Source organism: Bradysia coprophila, unplaced genomic scaffold (genome assembly GCF_014529535.1).
Source record: "Bradysia coprophila strain Holo2 unplaced genomic scaffold, BU_Bcop_v1 contig_297, whole genome shotgun sequence".
NCBI classification, from domain to species: Eukaryota; Metazoa; Arthropoda; class Insecta; order Diptera; family Sciaridae; genus Bradysia; species Bradysia coprophila.
In genome coordinates this window covers 8,293,428-8,316,246 of record NW_023503555.1, presented here as the reverse complement: position 1 = coordinate 8,316,246, position 22,819 = coordinate 8,293,428, and the positions used below count along the sequence as shown (strand labels likewise).

At 36.9% G+C, this 22,819-nt stretch overlaps 2 protein-coding genes across 3 annotated transcripts in view; one reads left to right on the top strand and one right to left on the bottom strand.

Moving 5' to 3' along the window:
• Window positions 1–425: 425 nt before the first annotated feature.
• On the bottom strand, window positions 426–14,452 carry LOC119078640 (zinc finger protein 43-like). Its single transcript, XM_037186235.1, has 21 exons — window positions 13,588–14,452; window positions 13,370–13,520; window positions 10,312–10,395; window positions 10,165–10,248; window positions 10,005–10,091; window positions 9,858–9,938; window positions 6,081–6,445; window positions 5,235–5,441; window positions 4,976–5,159; window positions 4,861–4,911; window positions 4,451–4,552; window positions 4,303–4,383; window positions 3,056–3,145; window positions 2,721–2,807; window positions 2,558–2,647; window positions 2,406–2,495; window positions 1,340–1,423; window positions 1,195–1,272; window positions 1,052–1,135; window positions 910–993; window positions 426–841 (listed from the first exon to the last, which is right to left on the bottom strand). The coding sequence occupies exons 1-21, from the start codon at window positions 14,359–14,361 to the stop codon at window positions 747–749; spliced, it is 3,033 nt and encodes a 1,010-aa protein (XP_037042130.1). The 5' UTR covers window positions 14,362–14,452; the 3' UTR covers window positions 426–746.
• Window positions 14,453–16,387: 1,935 nt separating this feature from the next.
• LOC119079057 (A-kinase anchor protein 9-like) overlaps window positions 16,388–22,819 on the top strand; it is a 34,751-nt gene continuing 28,319 nt past the window's right edge. For both annotated transcript variants that reach the window (XM_037186862.1, XM_037186861.1), the window contains exons 1-5: window positions 16,388–16,606; window positions 18,804–18,875; window positions 19,256–19,682; window positions 19,744–19,935; window positions 19,998–20,086. In XM_037186862.1, the coding sequence (XP_037042757.1) occupies window positions 18,825–18,875; window positions 19,256–19,682; window positions 19,744–19,935; window positions 19,998–20,086 (759 nt within the window). In that variant the 5' untranslated portion in view covers window positions 16,388–16,606; window positions 18,804–18,824. The remainder of the gene's footprint in view (window positions 16,607–18,803; window positions 18,876–19,255; window positions 19,683–19,743; window positions 19,936–19,997; window positions 20,087–22,819) is intronic.

Below are 22,819 nucleotides of genomic sequence, written 5' to 3'. Positions count from 1 at the left end.
TATTTCTGTAGTTGCACGAGCCGTACAGGGTCGTGTGGGGTGTCATTAGAAAGATAATTGCATGTACTTCCGGGGCAAATCGGGTTTAATGATATTTGTGTACCTGTTTTGGACGATTAATTTTAGGCAATTTCACGGATTGTAGGCCGAACGAAGTGAGGCTTACAAGCGAAAGTGCCTTAAATCAACCGTCCCAAACAGGTGCCCTCATTTTCGGCCCCGAAGCATGAAAAATTCATCTACACTGAGATATGTACAGTTGAAATTTTCAACCGAGAAAAGATTGAAAACTTACACTTTTCTTACAGAAATTGGTCGAGGTACACGAAACGTACATGGTCGTGTGGTTCATTAGAAAGGTAATTGCATGTACTTTCAGGGCAAATAGGGTCTTACCAAAACAAAATCGATTCGCTCTTTCCAAAGACTTTATTCATACAATTTAAAAACTGACGTATATACACACGACTTAAATCTAACTTAAACATAAAAAACCGTTATGTTACAAAATAAATAAAATTCACAAAAACATCTAAAACTAACAAACTCTGCGTTTAGCCCAATCTTTCGCACATTACACACTAATCAGTTTAATAATCGACGAGAGAAATGTTTAAAGGCATTTTCTTTACCTCAGTATGAACCCCTTCGTGATGTTGACCTCGTACATACGTTACACTCGAAGGGGCTCACATCTAATTGAAAAGAATAACCGAAATTCTCACCGCGACCATTGTATCGAACCATTAAACATTGCTCAGCTGAGTGGATGATTCCGTGAAACGCTGAATAACTTCTGCTCGAAAATGACTTGTCGCACAACTCACAATCGGCTTCAGATCTAGTTTTTGTATGAAAAGATAAGTATTGATGAACCCATCAATCCATCAATATAGTCGAAAACTTTACCAGAATGGCATTTCGCGTGGGACTGAAGACACATTTTCAACTTAAATGTCCTATTGCACACCCCGCATTCGTAGGGTCGCACGTCTAATTAGTAAAGAAAGTAAATTTGACGGTTAGAAAGCCGAATCAAAATTTCGCTCACCTGAATGGACTACTGAGTGCCGCTTCAAAACAGATTTGTACTTAAAACACTTTTTGCATACGTCACATTCATAGGGTTTCACATCTAATTACAAAAAAAAACGAAATTTTTTCCACGACAATTTGATCAAACACATTGCTCACCTGAGTGGACCATCAAGTGTCGCTCTAAAGCACATCTGCTCAAAAACCTTATTTTGCATATCTCACATTCAAGAGGACCTAATTTGTCAAAAGATAAAAAGAATCCTAAAAAAAATCCATTTCTCAATAATTAAACTTTGCTCACCAGAGTGTGTTCTTAAGTGTAAATCTAAGGAACTTTTCAATTTAAATATCTGATTGCATATCTCGCATCGGTAAGACGACGGATCTAAAAAAAAAATTGTTGGTAAAAATGATTAAGTAAATTATAGACTGAAAACGCACGTTCAGGTCAGTCCCTCGTATGTTACGAGTTCGAAACCCATGTTACAGTATGTAAGCTCAAAACTAGTTTTTCTCTGCTGAAATGAAATTCGTGTCGAAATGAGTGTGTTTGGTCCTGCACAAAAAACAAAACTCAAGAAAATACTTGTCATTTCAAAATTTCAGTCTTCAGTTTTATTCTTCATTTTGACAAAAATTTTGGTTCCCGCTAGGGCTACTCTACAAACAAATGTGTCATCAACAAACATTTCTCGTCTTAGATGGGTACTGCAACAATATACTAGGTTACAGATCGCGATCTTTGAGGAACTGACGCACGTGAGGTCTCAGGCTGTAAAGTTGTTAATGTCTAGAGTATTTAAGCCACTCAAGGCTCGCTGAACTCGGGTGAGTTCGAGTGCAGCGCAAATTCTTTTTAATGCAGCAAATGCTCGGAACAGGCCGGACTCAGTCTGACGGGAGTCCGAACCTTATAGCTTAGCCCGAACTTGAACTTCAGACTGGATTAGAATTTTCAATTTCGGGTTTTACCTGAACCTGACTCGAACGTGGAAATTTTCAGGTCAGATCAAGCCGGGTTCGGGTAACCCGAAAATTTTCAGATTCCGGTGAAGTTTAAGACATAAACTTTAGGTTGAAGTCGAAATTGAAAGATCTGGTTCACGTCAAGAACAGGTTTCGGGTTAACTTCAACTTTAACAGGTAAGCCCGAACCCGTTTCGAACATTTGCAGCACCTACGATTTCAATAGTATTTTTGAGGTGGTGAAGCACTTTTCCAACATTCATTTCCATTCTGACTCACCACATTCCATCAATTCTGTTCAAATCGTAGGCGCTGCACCAAACGAAACTTGGGCTCCACATTGATTTGATATTACCTTCAGTGGTTTATATACTTTGGCTTATGTCTACACTTGTACTCACCAGAGTGAAGTGTCATGTGCTGCATGAAAGATTTCTTCCACAGAAATTTCTTCTTGCATATCTCGCATTCGTGTGGCTGGCGCGTTGAAGCTAATTTGTGCAAAGAAAATATTTTGTTTCGGAAATATTGCGAATCGGAACGCTGCTCTTACCGTTAACACAGTGGACTTGTAAGTGTGACTTCAAACAATCTGCATATCGGTAAGATTTCTTACACAAGGCACATTCATAGGGTTTTGCATCTAATTTACAAAAACAAAATGATTGGAAATTCGGTTATAGGATCATAGAAACTATAAAAAAAACATCTCTCACCAGAGTGGGATTTTAAATGATAATCTAGATGAGACTGCCACCAAAACGATTTGCTACACACCTCGCACCTATACGGTTTAATATCTAACGGGATATGGAGGGTAAATATTACGAACGGTATGGCAAATGGTTTTTTATTCAAGGCTGTATACTTTGGGGAGGTCACGCAGATCGCCATTTTATTAGATACGCGGGAACACACCTTTTCCATACAAACAAATTCACCAAAATTGAATTTGTATGGCGTGGTGAATTGTTTGTATGAAACGTGGTGTGTAACCCGCGTATCTGCATCTGCGTGACCTGCCCAAAGTATACAGCCTTGTTTTTATTCTCACCAACAGAGTGAATTTTCGAATGATTGTGCAACTCGTGTTGCAGCTTAAAAGATTCATTACACACACGGCAGACGAACTTTTTAACACCTAAATTTGTACAATAGTTAGAACGATTAACACAATATGGCACATCCATCAAGCACGTTAGCAATCCAGTGTTGCCATACAGGTTTTAAATCATTGATAAAATATGAGTTTATGATGTGTCAAATGTATGATCGATCAACTAAATATCCTGCCTACATAGGGGGTAGGGCACGTAGGGCATCAATTTAACTTACAAAAATTTGCACTTCTCGAGTGCTCTGCCTGGCAACACTGAATTGCGGACGTCCCTTATGGATTGTACCTCAAGACAATTGAAACAAAAGAGTGCATTATCTGGTCATTGCGATGCAGGAACAATTCTCTCGGTTCTGAATTTTCATTTCCGAGATAAAAAAAACATTTTCATAACGCAGGCGAGAAAATAGTCATTTTCTACACTCCGCTGAAACTTCGGAACCCTTTGTAGTGAAAAATGTTGCGTTTTACTTGGGAAAAAAAGTTGCAAATTCCATTTTTAGGCCTGCAAAACTCGATACGTCACACGGAAAAGTCATTTCGGACTTCAGTCCTTGTGACGTAAATGACATTTCTCGGGTGAAATAACACCCTTCAAATGCAACTTTTCTTCCCTCGTTGAACAAATACTATTTTTCCTGTGTGTCGGGGTTGCAAAAAATGTTATCTGCCCAGTATCCAAAAATGCAAAAATGACTTCCCGCTATGTGCATTCTCACATGTTTGTTTAGCAATAATTAAATTCCCCAGTAAACAAAAGAATTTATATGCTTCCTACTGCGGGACGAAAGAAACTTTCGTCCCCAGTAGGCAGCATATAAAACTTAATACGTAACTCTTTCGGCCTCCTCAATCGATACGTAAATAACTATTCCTTTACTAGGAAGGGAAAATGGACTTTCCGTACCTATGGAAAAGTCTTTCCCTCCATCGTAAAGGAAAAGGTCATACTACACTCGGGAAATAAGTTGATATTTTGAATCACGATGAGTAAACGTACCTCGGGCTACAGCCCTCGGACACATTTACTCATCTGAATACGAAACATCAAATTCCTTCCCTTGTATAGTAATTTCCAGGTATCCTGGATAGCGCGGACACACATTTTTTGCAGCCCCGCTGTGTGTACCAGCGAAACTTGGTTTTGTCAACTCTTTAAAGTTCAAAAGAACAAATCTCACCGCAATGGGCCTTGTGATATGCAAAAGATTTTTTCCATGGAAATGTCTTGTTACAAATTTGGCATTCATACGGTCTCGCACCTATTTTTTGTGAGGAAAATATAAATTTCACGGAAATTTAACGTGAGCCAGACAACTATATTCTTACCAGAGTGATATACCAAATGATCCAGTAAATTAGATCTCCACCGAAATGTTTTCTTACACACGCTGCACTCATGACGCTTCTTCATTCGCGGTGTCTTCGTATCTACATAAAAAGACGATTTCATTCAAGTGACAAAAATGCGAGGTTCAAATAAGCGATGTAAGCTGAGGAGATCAGATACGCGGGTGACACACCACATAGTTGATGATAATATGTCGGAGAAGTCGCCTCTCTTGATGATTGTCAGTCATCAGCTGAGGTGAATTTTTTAGTATGTAAAATAATTCAGAGAAGGTGTGTTCCCGCGTGTCTAATAAAACGGCGGTGTACGTGACCTCCGCAAAGATTACAGCCTTGCATACAATCACTTCTTTTCAAATAAAATTTGCAAATTTTGAAAATGTCCTCACCATCTTTGTTGGACTCTGGTCCTGTTAGGTGAGCCAAACGTTTCCTTTTGCCTGAAAATGATTTTTCTTTTCCTCAAAAAAATGTTTGCGAAAATTTTATCGGTTTACTGCTTACGATTGTGGTTTAGTAAATGGCCGGACAAATCGCATCTGCTTCGAAATACTTTTGTACACAGCTTACACTCGTGCTCTCTTTTACCTTCAGTCTGCACGAACGTTTTCTGGTATCTAACGGTCCGTTCCTTACATTTAGCACTTGGTCCCCTCAGGACACTATCATAATCAGAGCTTTCCACTGGCTTTTGTTATAAAAAATAAAGGAAATTCCCATTTAGAATCGCCAAAGATTTGCAGGCTAATTTTCGCAGAATTACCTTGAAATCTGCAGAGGATTCAGCAATCTCTTTTCTGGACGTGTCCAATGAATCATTTGAGTACACTTGATGAATCTGCTCTACCATTTCCCATGAATCAGTTGGTAGATTAGAAACATTCGCTTCTTCTGGATCTGAATCAACGGACAAATTATTTGGTTCTGTTGTTATTCCAGTATTTTCGTTAGCCGTCGCTGGATCTTCGATCTTTTTTAAAACGAAATTTCATTGAGTGCAATGAAAACGAATGGGGTATCACAGTGTGGTTGAATGGAATTTTAGTGCGGCGGAATCTGATGTGGGTTGGTATCGGTAGCGATTGAAATTCTAATTTGAAGCAAGGGACGCGTTGAAGTTCATAAATTACGATTTTCGAAGGGTCGTCTAAATCGGGAATTATGCGGAACACATTTTCTAATTAGTCCTGTACATTGAGGACCATATCTGGAACGAGCGACAGAAAGAAATTTTCGATAATGATCTGTACCTGTAGGACCAATTATAAAATGTATTTAGCATGATTCCCGATTGGACGAACTTCCAAAAATGGTAATTTTTAAATTTCAACAAGTTTCCACCGGCTTCCCATGCATCCATAGAACCAGTTTTTTGTACCACTGCTATCAGAATTACAACCATTCCCAATTGCAGTTCACACCGTTCTCTCTGTAGCCGTAGGTGCAGTGGATTCCGCTGCACCACATGTTCCGGCCGAAAAAAATTCTAGAACCTTGTTCAGGGCTCCAAGTCGATAAATAATATCCAAAAATATCGAAAACGCATCTACACTCCACACACTTGATCAAAATACATTCAACCGCACCGTAGGTAAAGAATCGTTCTAACCTGTTGCATTGATTCGGTTAATTCAATTTGCTGTGATTCTTCCGACTTTCTCTCGTTTTCGTTCAGATTCAAACTAACTTCGACATTCTCGTTGCTCAACGCATTCCATTCGTAGCTGGTGTAATCCAGAGCGTCCAAATCTGCAGCAACTTGTAATGCTAACGAATCCAGAATTTCTTCATCCAGTTGCATCAAATCGTTCAGTATGTCTTCTACACTGGATGGTGGTACAATAATTGCAGAATTATTCTCCTGATGCCTATGCAACTCGTCTAGCACATGTACGGGAATTTCACCCGGCAAATCGGGAATCGAATATTGTTCATTATGTGTCCAAATCATAATGTTATTTTGCAGAAAACAAGCAAATTATACGCAATTCTTCGCTAGTTTATGACAGATCAATTTATACGTAGACCATAAAATACTGTGTTTTTGTCTCTAGGAGAGGACGTTTAATCTGAACAGAATGACTGTTGGTGGCTCAAAAAAAACATGTGTCTTGTCTGTCATAATTTTCTATTTCTTTGTTGTACTAGAGCGTTAACCCTCAAACCTCCGTAATTAAGCTGAGGAAATGAAAAACATTTGAAATACAACTCCAGCCATGGCGCTGCTCCTCGTATATCAGACGCGTGTACACGTGAATGTGTTGTGTATTTTTCACACGAAGAAAGCATCAATGCCGTCTGTTTACGAAAGACGAGGAGTTCACAATCACTCTCGTATCTTTGTTTTCATCTCTGATACATCTCCCAATGAGAATGACTTGTTTACCTGTGGTGAAATTTGAGCTGAAGCTTCAAGCAAACTGAAACTGAAGCTAAGACTCTGAGTGAACAGTGATCGATGGACAAAATTTCATTTTTTAAATAGATAATCCGTAGATGCTCTAAACCCCTGTGCGTCTTTCTTAGGACGACAGGTAAAAAAGTCATTTATAGAATAGCAGATTATCATCATATCAAGGGGAATAGTCGAGGCTTGCTTTATCGTATGAGCGAAAACGAGACAACAAAATGGAAGAATGACAATTTTCCCTGAGAATTCAAATAAATAATGGGGATATAACGTCCATGGCAGAGTAAAATAAACCAGGCAGGAGCAGTTCATTTTCGAAACGTCAAATAAGGTACCTAATACACTGTATGCAAATGAACTGAAATGAACACTGACATGAATTGAAAAATTTTGTTCGCTAAAGATATAGGGCTGCTAGATTATTCAGGTTCCTAGTCAAATATCAGCGCTCCTGCCTAGTTAACTTTACTCTGTCGTGTGACGTCACAACATGGCGCCATTGCGATAATAATGTCACTAGGAACAAAAAAGCTTGTTTTTAACAAATGGAGAAAAATGTAGATCTGATTGTGTTGTGTCAGCCATCATGGCTTCATGGTGAAAAGTCGATTTAAAGAATGTCTTAGCCAGAAATATGTCACTAAGTTTTATGATTCCATTTTATTCATAAAAAATTGCATGAAATTCCTAGTAATACGCAAAAAGTGCCGTGAGAAGGAACGAAAACGTGATGTAAGTTGGGGCGAAAAGCGATGTCATGTCACCGGAATGAAAATGGAAAATGGAAAAAGTGAGAGAAAAAGTAGTTGTTTTGGCTCTCTATCTGGTGAGATAATGTGACGTTCTGAAAGAAAACGTAATTACGAAACAAGGTAACAAAACCAAATTTAGCAGAATGAAATAATGTCTTATTTATCTCCCTTGGGTAGCACTGCATTGAGTTATTAGTAGATTATGCACCTTTGTTCAAAGTGTTTATTTTCGGAAGTTAATGTACCGAGCCGAAGGCGTGATACATAATCAAAATCTCCAAAATAAACAACTTGGACAGAGGTGCATACGCTATTTTATCTACCGAGAAAAGATATATCGAGATAAACAAACTTTCCCTAGGGAGATAAGTGCTAGATTACCGTTCTAGGCAGATAATAGCAGATTACGCAAATGTCGCTAAAAAGGTTGGAAATGGACAGCATGATCGTCGAAATTAGTCATTTTTATTACACCAACTACGAAAGTTGTAATTTTCGCTTCCCGAATGAGATGCGAAAGTATAAAAATTCAACTCTCAGTTAGCCACGACATCACAAGAGGTGCGAAAATACTTTCGCCTCCCAACAGAGGAGCGAAAGTACTTTCGCCCCTCAAACGAGGATGCGAAAGTAAATGACAGCAACAACATGTGTTCCGTCTGGTGTCGTTGTGATCACTGTGATTGTTGTGATAGAAAAGAACGTTGCCAATAATTTATAAATTTTTCTTTTACCCCCGCATATTTCAGCTTATTTCGGTAAATTTCATCAGTTGGAACATTATAAGGAAGCTCAAATTACAATTTTCGTAGTTGTTGTAATGAAAAGTTGTGTGGATCACATGGCACGACGTAAAAAAATTCAACCGTGTGCGAAGTTTGCAGCCCGTGGCCGAAGGCCAGGGCGGCAATCGCACAGGTTGAATTTTTTTACGTCGTGCCATGTGATCCAAATAACCAATGTAACAAGAATCGTATGAAGGAATATTATGTATGATAATAACTGGAGGTACATTATCGCACTAGATGTCAAGATGTTAAGAAATCATGTGCGGTTATATAACTCCATACGATTCGTGTTCCATACAACGTTTTTCGTAATTCCGGTCCATAATCATCACCTTTCCATGCATCCATTTAATGTCGTTTTGAAGGTATTTATTTCACAGTGCGTTTTTGATTATTTTTTCGCACTTGGGCTTTTTCACATTTTTTTCGCACGCTACATAGCTCAGTACCTTTAAGAAAGACTAAATTTTATAAATAAAAACTTTGCACAGACCAGGATTTGAACATCCAACACCAAAATTCTTCCAAACACCAAGCAACGACCATAGCCATTCGGCTACAGAGTCACACAATTATACAGAACGTATTGTTGAAGCGTACATACTAATCATTGACTACTTGATTTTATTTACCGCGACATTGCAATGTGTATATAGAACAGGTTGCTTGATCGTTCAAATGAATTCATGTTTGCATGTGAATGTTTGGTAGAAATTTTGGTAATATTTTGCATTGGAAAGGTGATTATGGCCCGAAATTGCGAAAAACGTTGTATCTACCACGGTAGGTATGCCGGTATTTTTTCGCACACGACGTCTTGTCGACATCGGCTTCGCCTCGGATCGACAATCGACATCTAGTGCGAAAAAATACCTTCATACCTACCTTGGTAGATAAATAACTATTATACAATGAAGAAAATTGAATAAAATCGAAGATAATCTTAGTATGACTTCAGTAACAATGGCATTAATCGCACTAGTGCGATAAAACCCTTTGTAAATCCTTTATCGCTTTAGTGCGATAAAATACGTTCATACGACATTGCACACAGGTGGCGCGGCGTAAGTTACAAATACAATCACTTAATTGCATACAATTCTGTGAAAGCTTTAATGCGGAGTATCGTCGGATGCTGAAAAATAAACAGGGAACAGAAGCCAACGTTCCAGGAAATATGCAGGGAATTAATGTCGCCTTCCGATTGCTCGAAGGAGCTTTTTTCAATAGGTACCTTAGCCATACAATGTCAACGATCAGTTATTCTATACAATCAGCTAAATGTAAAATTTAATGTGCTGTTTATCGTAACGGATTTTATTAAGCCTACAGTTTTTCACAACAGAATTGTATTTACAATCAGATAAAAAATCTTTACTTAAATTGATTTATCACATTTCCACAGAGTCGAGGTGGCTTGTTGATTTTAAGTTTTTAGTGTATTTTCGAATGAACCGATAAGCATCTTCGCAGCCGAAATGACTTCTCACACACTGTGCACTTATACGGCTTCTCATCTGATTTTCGCCAAAGAGAAATAAAATGAACAATCAGAACCACCATACAATGCCGAAGTTTCTTACCGGAGTGTAGTCTGGAATGTTCTTTCAAATTCCATTTCCTCGAAAATGTCTGGTTGCACACATCGCATTTATAACGCGTCGCATCTGCTTTTACGGAAAAGGAAATTGAATTTTACCTTGGTTGTGAGTTGTGACAAAACTTGAACGACATTTTCCTCACCATAATGGGATTTGAGGTGTTCATTTATTGATCCTTTCCGGTGAAATTTCATTTTGCATATCTTACATTCGTAGGGCTTCGTACCTGGATTTGGAAAATACATGAAAAACGAGAGGTTTCGCACCAAAATTGTGACATTTTTCTCACCGGTGTGGACATTTAAGTGCTCGTCCAGGGACTTTTTCCTACCAAATGACTTCTGGCATATGTTACATACATGCCGCCGCAGAGCTAGTTTGTAAAGAAATACTTGTAAGTGTTTTGTGGCTCGTCGTGCTGTTGAATTTTTGTAAAAAAAAACTCGGCCACTCGGTTACGAGAAAGATAAATTTCTTGTGTCTTCTCGTACGGGTCTGAGGGTCTCGTACTCATCTCACATGTCGAGGTAGAACCTGCTTAAATATATTTAAAAATCTCTAAAAGAAAATAGAGATGCTATGACTGATACGGTTAGCTGGACACAACCAACACAAGTGCACAGATAAAACTATGGACCTAAATCTTAATCTTTTTTGGATTAACAGTACGCAGCCGAATCTTTTGAAGAATTAAAATTTAATTCCCTCAGGGATCTCCCGCACTTCAATCGACGATCGACAATTTGTCCTTAATCCTAATGTAGTTTATTTTGAACGGTTATTTCAAAGAAAAGTAATTCCTCGTGGGATTAAAATTAAAATTACCAGATGGCAAGATTGCCAGTTAAAACCTCACTTTTTTCATAATTTCCATTTTCATATTCTTCTGTAGTTTTCTAACCAATTAACCATTTAAATTCAAAAATCTCTATTTTCCCATAGTAATGTGGATTAGTTGATCATTAAAATTTGGTTTTCTTTCCAATGTCGATCTTGAATTTCAAATTGAAATTATCTCAAATTTATCTTTGTGATACCTACATTGATTTGATTTGATTTTGAAACTGGCAGTATCTTTACGAACCAATTTAAAATTGTTATGCTTTGCCTGGCATGTCCACAAGGCAGAATACAGCATCGGTAGTCCCAATGAAAAATTCTAAGACCAAATTAATGTGCGTTTTTCTCACATAACAATATCTTGTTCGTAAATCGTATTCGAATTAAATCAACACAAACGTGGGATTTTAACACAATCAAATATTAAGGGAAAATTGTTAGCAACAGTATCATCAATACCCTCTCTAGCAACCGAACTACATTTATTAAGGTGGCCAAAATGCAACGAGATATTGCATTTTACACGTAAAATTAAAAATTAGTCAACAGTGCATGATTCGGCAAACAAAGGAATAAGGTGGTATTTGTTGGTTTTCTAGTTGTAATTGTAATAATCTAGTAACCGGAAGATTAGTTTTAGTATGTGCTGAGTTTTAGTTTTGTTCAGTCTAATTACTTACTCTATTGGAATTGACGCATTCAATAAAGTTTATTATATTTTGTATTCCACTGGTTTATTTGCTACTCCCTGGAACATGGAAATCTAACAGGTTATGGGCCCAGAAGACGCATTGTAGGACAGGGAGGAATTTGTTCGGAATCGAAAATTATTGAAAATCAAAGTTACGGAAGTGGTTGGTGGTGACATGATACTGATCAGGACCGGACAATCGGAAGTAGTACAATTAGAAGTGGTCCAATTGGAAATGGTACAACTGATATTAACACAATCGCAACGGCACACGATTATAAATCGGAATTGGCACGATTTGGACATAATGAATCGTGGAAATCGAAAACGTAATGTGAATGCAGTGAATGTCATTGGTGTTGGGAGTGGCGCAAGCCATAGTCCAGCTGATATGCGTGCAGAAACGGGAATTTTATGAATGCGTGAAAGCTGTGTGGTAGAAGGAATTGACCACCTGGAGATGAAAAGTTGCGGTAGAAGGAATTGACCGCGGGGAATGGAAGAATGCGGTAGAAGGAATTGACCGCGGGGAATGGAAAGATGCGGTAGAAGGAATTGACCGCGGGGATTGGATATAATTTATACTGACACAAATTTGTATTGGAATTTGGTACTGCTAACGAGGAAAACGATTGGAATCTGATTGGTGGAATAATAGTATTAATAACAGCGATAATGGCCTTGAATTTGGAAAATGGCAATAGTGGTATCAGAACATGCTAAAGGAGGTGTTGATGATTTTGATATCGTTGATACGAAGAAGGCTCTAGATCATTATAATTAAGGAGGTGTGTTGGTTTTCTAGTTGTAATTGTAATAATCTAGTAACCGGAAGATTCGTTTTAGTATGCGCTGAGTTTTAGTTTTGTTCAGTCTAATTACTTACTCTATTGGAATTGACGCGTTCATTAAAGTTTATTATATTTTGTATTCCACTGGTTTATTTGCTACTCCCTGGAACATGGAAATCTAACAGTATTTTGACAGCGTCAAAACGAAGTTTGTTTGCTAGAGAGGGTGTTCGTATGATTCCCAACATTATTGTTTAGTCCTATTTTTAATCACCGAAGAAATTGTTTTTTTTTTCAATTTTTAGCTGAGATGGGAAAAACTAATCCCGAAAGAATTACTTTTTGAAAGTAATCCCCTCGGACATAAAAATTTGAATCCCATATTTTTATCGGCGTGCGTAGAGAAGAACGATTACTGAAAATGGAAGACTACGAAAAATGTCTCTGTTCTACATCTAATCGTTTAAAGTCTGAAAAGTCTCATTAGAATGAGGCTCGCAAGTGGCAAGCTTTATTTTATTTGCTTAAACCGATGAGTGTCCACTATGGCACACACAAAAAAACTGGGACTAGAAGAAAGTTCACCGGTACAGTCGTCAAGAACCAAAGTATACAAACTTTGAAGGTAATGCAAATCTTCCGCTGATCACGAAAAATGCGGAGCTCTCAAATTTAATCTGATTTTCATTTTGGTATAGCGCTAACGATTTCTACAGAATTGAGATTAAATGTTGGAAAAGTACCACCGCAAAAATTCTATTGAAATCGTTAGTGCTGCATAGAAGTGAACTTATGCTGGCCCTTCAACTCATCTGACACATGGGTTCCATATGTTCTTATTGCACTGAAAAATAGACGACACGAAAAACGACGACTTTCTGAAAAATAGGTGAGTAGTCGACGATTCTTCAGGAATTCGTCATTTTTTCTCGCTACTTCAGGAACTCGCCTTTTCTTCAGAAAATCGTTGTTTCCCGTGTCGTCGATTTTTCAGTGCTCTAGCCGTTTTTTACGATTTGAATTACCTGCAGCGGTTTCAATAATGAATTTTTTCTCACCGATGTGGTTTTTTGTGTGCTTCTCAAAGTTCCATTTCAACCGAAAAGATTTCGTGCACAAGTCGCAATCATATTGCATCGTCGGCGTATCGTCTGCTCGACTACAAACAACGATAAACTTGAAAAGTCCGCGATTAGTTTTGGTGTAACCAAAGCAATGTCATCGTCAAATAGTTCAACTTTACCTGCTGTGGTGGTTCGGTTAACCCATCTGATTGTCTTCGAACTATATCTACGCCGCTGTTCTGAAGAATGCTGTTGCTCGGGGTATATAAGTCACAGTCAGCATATCCTAAATCCTTCGAATTATCAATTTGGGGGATCGATTCACTCTTTGATTTCATAGCATCTCCACCAAAGTTCCGACTCATGTTGTTGATTGACGTATTTGGGTCCCACTTCTCAGATTCTAAATCAATCAAGTTTTCGCCGACTTTACGAATTAATTCGCACTGTCCCATTTGTTCGGTCTGTAATCCACCTTGATCGTAGTCGGTCTTGGTACAGTCAAAAACGTTCCAGTTTTCATTGACTTGTGGGACTAATGATTGTTGTGCTAGCATTACATCTCCACCAAAGTTCCAACTGATGTTACTCGATGCAATTGCGTCACAGTTGGTGTATTCTAAAATATTCCAGTCTGCGTCAATCTGTGCGGCTAGACTTAACGGTGAAACTGGCGAAGCAACATTTAATGAAGAAACTGGTAGGGCTAACGAGTCCCATCCATCCAATAGATCTGTCTCTTCAATGCTATCAGGTTGAGAAATGGGCAAATTCAACGTGTTTTCATCCAGTTCCATCAAATCGTTTAGTATATCTGCATAGCTTGTTGATGAAGCAATAATGGCAGAATTATTCTCCTGTAGATAATCCAACTCGTCTAGCACTTGAACGGGAATGACACCCGTCAAATCGGGAATCCGCTCCATATATTGTTGCTGATGTGCAAAAATCATAAAATTTTGACAATTTATGTCATGCACTAACTTATTAGTAGACCGTAAGATATGTGCTGTTGTCTCAAAGAGATGACATTTATTGTGAATGCAAATTTTGTATAGAAGATAGACGTTTGTCGTCAGTTTCATTTTTGTACTAAAACTTTAACCCTTTCGGCAGAGCTCTGCTCCTTGAGTACTATGCTTTCGGCTTATGTGTTTGTTATAACTCGTGTAATATGGGATGTTAAATGAAAGGTAAATATAATGTCGAGGAAAAGCAAAAAATCGAATTGTCTATTATAGAAAGTCGGGCCATCTGTTGTGAGATAGTGAACATATTTTTGTGAAACACACACAAGTAAATCGTAGTCATCCATTTAAAAAAAAGATGTCATTGGCATCGAACTTATGTGCTAGGCAGCGCGTCTCAATGGCATTACCTCCACACTATATCTACCTTGGTTAAATGCAGTCTTAAGAGTGATATCGCCAAATCTTCAGGTGATTTTTATAACTTTGGGAACAAACGAGCTCAGATTTTAATGAGTGATAGCTCGTTGGATTTGTCTGTCAATTCTAGGAAACACATACCTTTCACTTTTTCGAAAAAAAAATCTGTGAAAAGCGTTCAAAAGTAAAGACATGTCAGAGGGTGCCGAAAACAGTCTCAACATTACAACAATTTAAATTTAATCCTCGAGTTATCGTGTTAACAAAGAGCAGAAAAGGCTACTTTCGAGAACTACCACCAGATGGTTGAACCGATACCACCCATTTTCGAACTTGACCTGAGGATTTCAATGGACTTACAGTCAAGGGAATAAACTTTCCTCATACAGTATACGAAAGATGTCAGTGTTATTATAGGAATGTTTGCATATTTCAGCGCCCCATTTTCTCAGTGTCCTGGGCCATGGTCCAATTGGTCTCTATGAAGAAGCACCACTGTAAATAGATAAAGAAAATAGATAAATTGATGTTTGCGGGTAGATGATTTGCATAAAATAGAGATTCTATCTCTTTATATTCCAACCGTGTACTGATGAACATTGCAGGGGCTATTTAGTCGAATTAATTTGCCGAAATTCGCCAAAATTCGCCGAAATTCGTCGAAATTCGCCAAAATTCTCCCAAATTAAAAAATTCAAATTTTGAAAATTTTCTTCCAAATTTATGTTTTTTGGAATATTTTGCTAGTTTTGTGATATAGCATAACAAAAATATGCAAGAATCTACCAAATTCACAAATATATGTAAAATTCACAAAATTAGGACATTTTTCATCGTTTGGCCAAAAAAAACCTTCATGGCTTCCCGGTTAAAAATAGATTTTTAGAATGTCTTGGCCAAAAATATGTAACTAAGTTCTACGATTCTTTGAAATTTCTTAAAATCATGTATAAATTCACAAAAATTCGCAAAAATTCGTCAAAGTTCGCCAAAATTCGTCAAAATTTGCCAAAATTCGTCAAATTCGCCAAATTCGCCAAAATTCGCTAATAATTCAACTAAATAGCCCCTGGAACATTGAGAACAAACAATAAATAAAGATAAATACGTTTTATTTGTTTAAAAGACAAAGTTCTAGAATTTTCGATTTATGCTACTTGTCTAACAAATTTTACTAGAAACTATGCACATAAACACAATATTATGAGGCAACGATTTTGGTTGATAAGAAACCGTAAGATGACCAATTATAGTTAAATAATTGCATAGCGCCTGTCAAAATTGATTTAATGAATGTTATCGAGCGATACATACTTTAAGAAGTAGAGAGTCTCTACTAGAGACATAAAGATTTTATGTGTCAGTATATTGATAAGAAGCATAAGTTGTACGCACACATGTATATTATAACAACAGCCACATGCAAATATATATTTTGAGTCATCTCTGTTATAACGAAAAGGAGGAACTTATTGCTATCTTATCAAAATAAACAATTGTATTTGGAATGTACCATAACTATTATTGAATTGGCTGACCTTTATTAGAATATGTTTTAATATTGTACGTATTAGTCTTTTATTGGAAATTATTGGATGAACGTGAAATTTGTTGAGAAAAATAGTTGAGGACAAAAAAGTGTTGATTTAAATTGAACTGTGTTCTAAAAACTTATTTTAGAAATTTGTCAACAATTTATTACAAATTGAAACTAAGTTTACCTTAAAATCGGAAAAGTTCTACGAAATTAGTCAGAACATTGTAGTTATTATATTTGCAATTGTAAAAGTGACTATTATTGACTATTGAGGTATGTATTAGAATAGGTATCAGAATGTAGAATGTATTCCTCTATTCGCATGTATGAAAATGACACTACGTTAAAAAGACCTCCGCACTTTCCATTTTGAATTACGACCGCACTTACGGCGTGAATTGGAATAAAGACAATTTTCACATACATAAACAATAGTGCTGATGCGTGCAACAGTGTCGATTTGAATAAACACAAAATTACGTAATATTCGAAAAAATTTCATACAATTAAGGTACCAGCGCCTAAGTATCCACACCACTCAACAAAAAGTACTCCGTGAGAGAGCGAGCTGTCAAATAAACAAAGAAAAAATTGAAAAAATTCAATTTTGTCTCTCACACGGAGTACTTTTTTGATAAGAGGAAACTAAGCATTAAAGTATAGTTTCCACTTAAAAAGAGCACTCCGTTTAGCCTCTGTCTTCATGACAGTTGTAAAATAGAACAAAAGAACTGTCACGCAAACGGAGTGGAAATTGAATTTATAAATAAGAAGAATGTTTGAGGTGTCTCAATGCAAGCCGCAACGTCCTGAGGATTTTTGTATTTAACAAGGAAAATTTACAAACCCCTCAAGGGAAAATGGGCACCAAAACCCAAAAAACGAAATAAAAATTCTTGATTTTTCGAAAGTCTACTGTTACTGTAGGGTAATTAGGTACATAAAGGGGTCGCAAAGTGACGTACTGATGTGAAAAATAGATTTATGACAGTGGAAATAGCGGTTTTGAACACTGTGGGTCGTGACGCAAGTCCTTCACACTGAAAAATTTGACAAAAAAAAAATTCCGTACGACTGAGTAACACTTATACACAATTTTTTGGACTTTTTAACCTCCACTCCTACCCACCACTTATTTTATTTGTAATCTGGGCGTCCATACGAGTACAACGAGCCATCACACGCCTCATAAGGTTAAGATTTAGCCGAGAAATTTCAAAACTTTGTATGAAGAAATTGATTTCCATACATTTTGAAATAGATGAATTTTACCAACCTTTGTTACTTTGTCACTTTGTCCTTCTGTTACAACGAAACTTTTGAATTTACCGGTGGATTTGGCTTAAATGTTCAGGGTATGTCAAGGACGTAATTCTAAGAAACTAATTTGAAGGAATTTTCATAAAAGTTTAAAAAAATTTGCGTCACAAGTGGAAGATGTTGAGGAAGGAAAATTTTTATAATTGTGAAATATATTGCTTTAAAGAATGGAATTCCAACGGAAGAAAGCCGAATCATCTGCCACTTTTTGACGCGATTTTTTTTTGTTATAATTTTCTTCCTAAAATTTTTCGTTTAAAATTTTTGGTGATAGAACTTTCGCGTACTTTTATCATCAGCTGCCATTTGTGACGCATATCTTTTTGCGTGTCGAATCTGTAAGCGTCATAACAGGACTTGCGTCACACCTCCACTGTAGACTGTAAGTGGTTCTGGGCGATATCAGCTCTTTTGTAAGTTGTGATTTTTTAGAATTTGGTCGTATATAATAGACATGGTTCAGTTTGAACGAAAATACTCTTCTTAGAAAACTGTAACTTTCACTTTGATCTGAACCTTCCAGCTTTCATTTGACGAAAATTGAAAATTTGACGAAATTCGAAAATTTGACGAAATTTGAAAATTTGATGAAAATCGAAAATTTGACGCACTTAAAACGCTCATAACTCCCAAATAGACGACTTTTTAGGAAAACCATGAAACACGTGTCGACTGAAATCTGAAACTATAAATTTGTCTTTTAAGCGAACTTTCAATCTGCCATATTTTCTGAGTTATAGGTCCCATATCTCAATAGTTTAACACGCTCATAGCTCCGTAATTATAAGCTTTTTTTTAAAAAAAATTACGTCCTTAACATACCCTGAAAATTTCAGCCAAATCCACCGGTAAATTCAAAAGTAAGGAGCGGATGGGGAAAAGTCAAAAAAGTTGTGTATATGTTCCTCAGTCCTACGGAAAAAAAATTGTCAAATTTTTCAGTGTGAACGGACTTGCTTCACGGCCCTTCACTAACGTAGGGTCATAATTTTTGATTAAATTAATAATTTTAAAATAACACATTCATAATAAACAAATTATTTTGGCCAGAATCGATACCACTCCACTCATACCGTTTCGTTAGATCTTGAATCTAGCAGCTTGACCCTGTACTGATGAGTAACTAATATTAGATTTTCCAAATATACAGATTCCAATTAATCCAAAAAAGATGTCGACTAATTTCCTTCGTGATGAATTCACTGACATTTTACGGAAGTGGGTAAGTAAATGTATAATGATTAAAAATCATCAAAACTCATCCATTTTGCGGTTCGTGAATTTTTTTTCTTCTTTTCTTCTCCAGTGACGCAAGTCTCATTACTAGAATTTTAAAAAAATAGTCGTATTTTCGGCACTGTCACTTTGTGACGCAATTTTTTTTTTTTTTAATTTTCTTTTGTGAGTTCTTTAGGTAATTTTTTTTGTTAAATTGTTGCATACAACCACAGAAAGCTCTACTCTTTTAAGGGTTTTGACTGATTAGATCTATTGTGATCATAGTTATTTTAATCATGTAATTTAATTATAATTTATGATTGAAATCTCTCTGTTAAATTTGTTTCTTTTATGTTCTTTGATAGTAAAAATATATATTTAAAGGCAGCTAAGATTTTTGAGAAGACCGTTGCCGTCTCAAGCGTCAAACCGCCGGGACCGGACTGGGGAAACATTGGCACCAGGAAAATCGAGCATGTGTTCAGAAGACTTTTTCGATACACCGAAAACTTGGAACAGAAAATGGCCTGTCTACAGCCAACCTTAACCGAATTCCTAGTTGCCAATTTCCCGAAAATAAAAGTGTCCTGGGAAGTGGATGGTAGTCTTAACCTCGTTGACTACGGGGTAGTGTATGGATTGCTGACTTATTTCGTATGCTGCAGAATGGAAGTTGAACTGGCGATGAACGAATTTAAAAATATGGACGACGACCATCGGAGTGTTGTCAGTCGATTCTTCCAACAAATAGTGTCAGCCAACGAGCATCAATTGACCAAAGATGATATCGTTGGTTTCATGGAAAAAAGTGGTTTGTGTATAAATACAGAACGCTTCGACTTTTTGTACATACTGGATTATATATTTTCTAGTTTTACAAACCACACATGAGCCACCGGAAAATTCGATGATTGAAGTTGTGTCAAGACCGCATATGACAACTGCTGAAGAGCTGCTGAACAAATTACATGCTGAGAATAGGAGGATATTGGCAAGCCTCAACACGGAACGAGATTTGTGGGAGTTTGAAAAAGATGAGTTCCAATTGTTAATCGAAAATTCGAGTAAGATCACATGGAAAAGACCTTTTTTTACATTAAATTAATTTTATCCGATCTTACTTCAGACAAGGAGCAGGAAAGGCTGAACCGTTTAATTAGGGAATTGAAAAGAGAGATCGCTGAGACTCTCAATGAAAACCACGTCGAAATCGAGGTAATAATACGAGTTGACGCGGGGTTCATCACAGACTTAGCTCAAAGATGAGCTAATTCGGTCGAGTGGGTCCAGGAATAGGGTCGAAGAAGTGGCCCTTTTTTGTTGGCTTGAAACGGTTTTTCTCCCATACATTTGGAAATTTACAAATTTTTAGGCTGAAAATTTCCCCACCTTTGCCACAATGTCATAATTGTCATAATGAAATGTATGGATATATCTTCCAAACAAAAAGAAGGTCAAAATTGGATCATAGAATCGGGAGTTAGGTTCCAGTGAGTGATTGGGAAACTGGCAACCGTACTTAGAACGAAGTGTCCAGTTTTTCATGATTTTTGTTTGTTTGAGAGGTATTGAAGACCGCCAAGTGGTGGTATGCTTTAACAAAATGGCCGCAAGTCCCATCTTATTAAAATCTAGAACTCTGTAAAAATTGCTGCAAAGTGGGAACTGATTAATTATTAGGGAATGCAATACCGGTTTCAATACCGACCAAAAAATACCGGCCGGTATTAACATAAATACATTGAAAGAAGATTTTTAATGACTCAAAAATTTGGAATGGTTGTATGGTCTGAATAACATTAAGAAGAAGTACATAGCTTAGTGGTTTCTGTCAAATTATTTGTGTATTCTGTTTTCGAGATTTAACTTTCTGTTTATGCAATTGCTAACGCAAACTCCAATACTCGAATAAATGTTGGAAATGACAAAGAGGATAATAATTTCGAGAAGGATCTAGAAACTTGCTCTACAGTAGTGTTCGACGTTTGTTCGATTTGCAAGAAATCAATGAAAACTCACGGTGAATCGATATCTGGCCTTCACATACATCTTAAATCGAAGCACAGAATCTTCTTCGCCACCTAATAAAAAACATAGCTAACGCCGACCCGTACGAAACACCTATTCGTATCAAAAGCCTTTAATGTGAAACTCTTCATTTCTCTTACTTCATTTTCTTCTCTGCTGAAAAACTATTCTCCCTTTAAAATCACTTACATTATCCACTTTTTGCCTTGTTATCATATACAACTAAATTGCCGGAGGCAATATAGACAGCCCCGTACGAAGACAAATTTCATAAATTCCTATTTAAACAGCTATATACCGCTATATTTACCTATATTTCACTGTAAATAAACATTTCACAGAGGAATATGCTATTATATAGCTCTATATGCCTGTATATAGCTCAATATAGCTGTATATAGGTATATATAGATGTCCGTATATGGAATCCCTGAAATCCCACACACATAACAAATTATTTCCATGTTAACAGAAACTCTCTAAGCATCATTTTTCCCAAGATATTTATATTTTACTAAAATCCAATATGGCCGCCGGCAGCCATTTTGTTAGGAGACCGGAAATAGTACCGACGCTTTACATTCGTTAATACCTTTCAAACAAAAAAAAATTCATGAAATTCAGTCAAAATTTACTCGAGATATTGTCAAAATACACCACGTTCACTGTACTTCCGAGTAGCCAGATAAGAGCTCACTCCAAGAGACCTAGCTCACGCTCCGGAGAACATAATTTCATTAAAAAAAAAATCCCTGATTGGTACGGTCAATACCTATCTAATAAAGCTAAAACGAACGAAATATGTTCAAATGTGGCCGACCTACAAGCAAAAACTGCTTGCCGCCCTGTGCCTGTTCCACACCAAGGGGTCTAACTCACGAGTCGGTCATCCGATTTCCATAAACTTTTTTTTTGTCGATCGGTATTGTAAATACCTTTTATTTGACGTATCACTTACAAGTTTAACGTTTAAATGTCCGGAGATATCTTCGAAAAACCGTAAAGCACTTATTGGGCCACAGCTCGGGAGGGGTCGATCCAAAATCACTCATCTTCGAACTTAGCCTGTCTTTTGACATTACCGAACGGGAAAAAAAAGAATTTTCAAAATCGGATGCGTTTTACTCAAGTTATCGTGCAGACAGACAGACGGACAGACGGACATTTTTTTTTTCGCGGATTTGGCATCTCTAGACAACCACAATAGGTTTCCCCTTACTCAGGGAGTCCAATTCGACGTGTTACAAACGTATGCGTAAACCTATAAGACCCCAGTACTTCGTACGGGTCTAAAAACGACCCTTCACATAGCACTAGATGTAGCGATCGATAAAGTTATGTAAATCCACGCCATTAGTCGTATAAATTTATACGTCAGAGAGAGCTTTTTTCTCCTTTTTTACGATCTGTCAGTTTTTCTACTTTGCGATTTAGTATGGAAATGAAAACTATTTTTTTTTTTTATTTATTTATTTAGAGATCAACATACAGGCTTTTCCAGCCCAATAATACATTAATCTTAAATTAAATTAACAAAAAAAATCAATTAATTTGTCCAATCCGAATTCCAATCAATTTCAAGGACAAACATTAATCATCAAATTTCCCTACTACCGAATTCTTAAAAGACTCAAAGTTACTGTTCATTATATCAATACCATAGAAAAATGTATCATAATTTTCTTGCATACGATGGATGGGTTCATTCCGCACAATGTTGCTACTGAATTTTGGAGTGTAGAATAGTCTGTCATTTTGCCTAGTGTCTCGAGTCCGGTTATGATACGACAGCTGATGTACCAAGGATGAATCGATTCTGTTGTGGATTAGCTTGTACAAAGTTAATTCATCGCCCTTCAATCTCCTGAGTAAAATTGAGATATATTTGCTGTTTCCAGTGATTTTTAATATTTTTTGGAC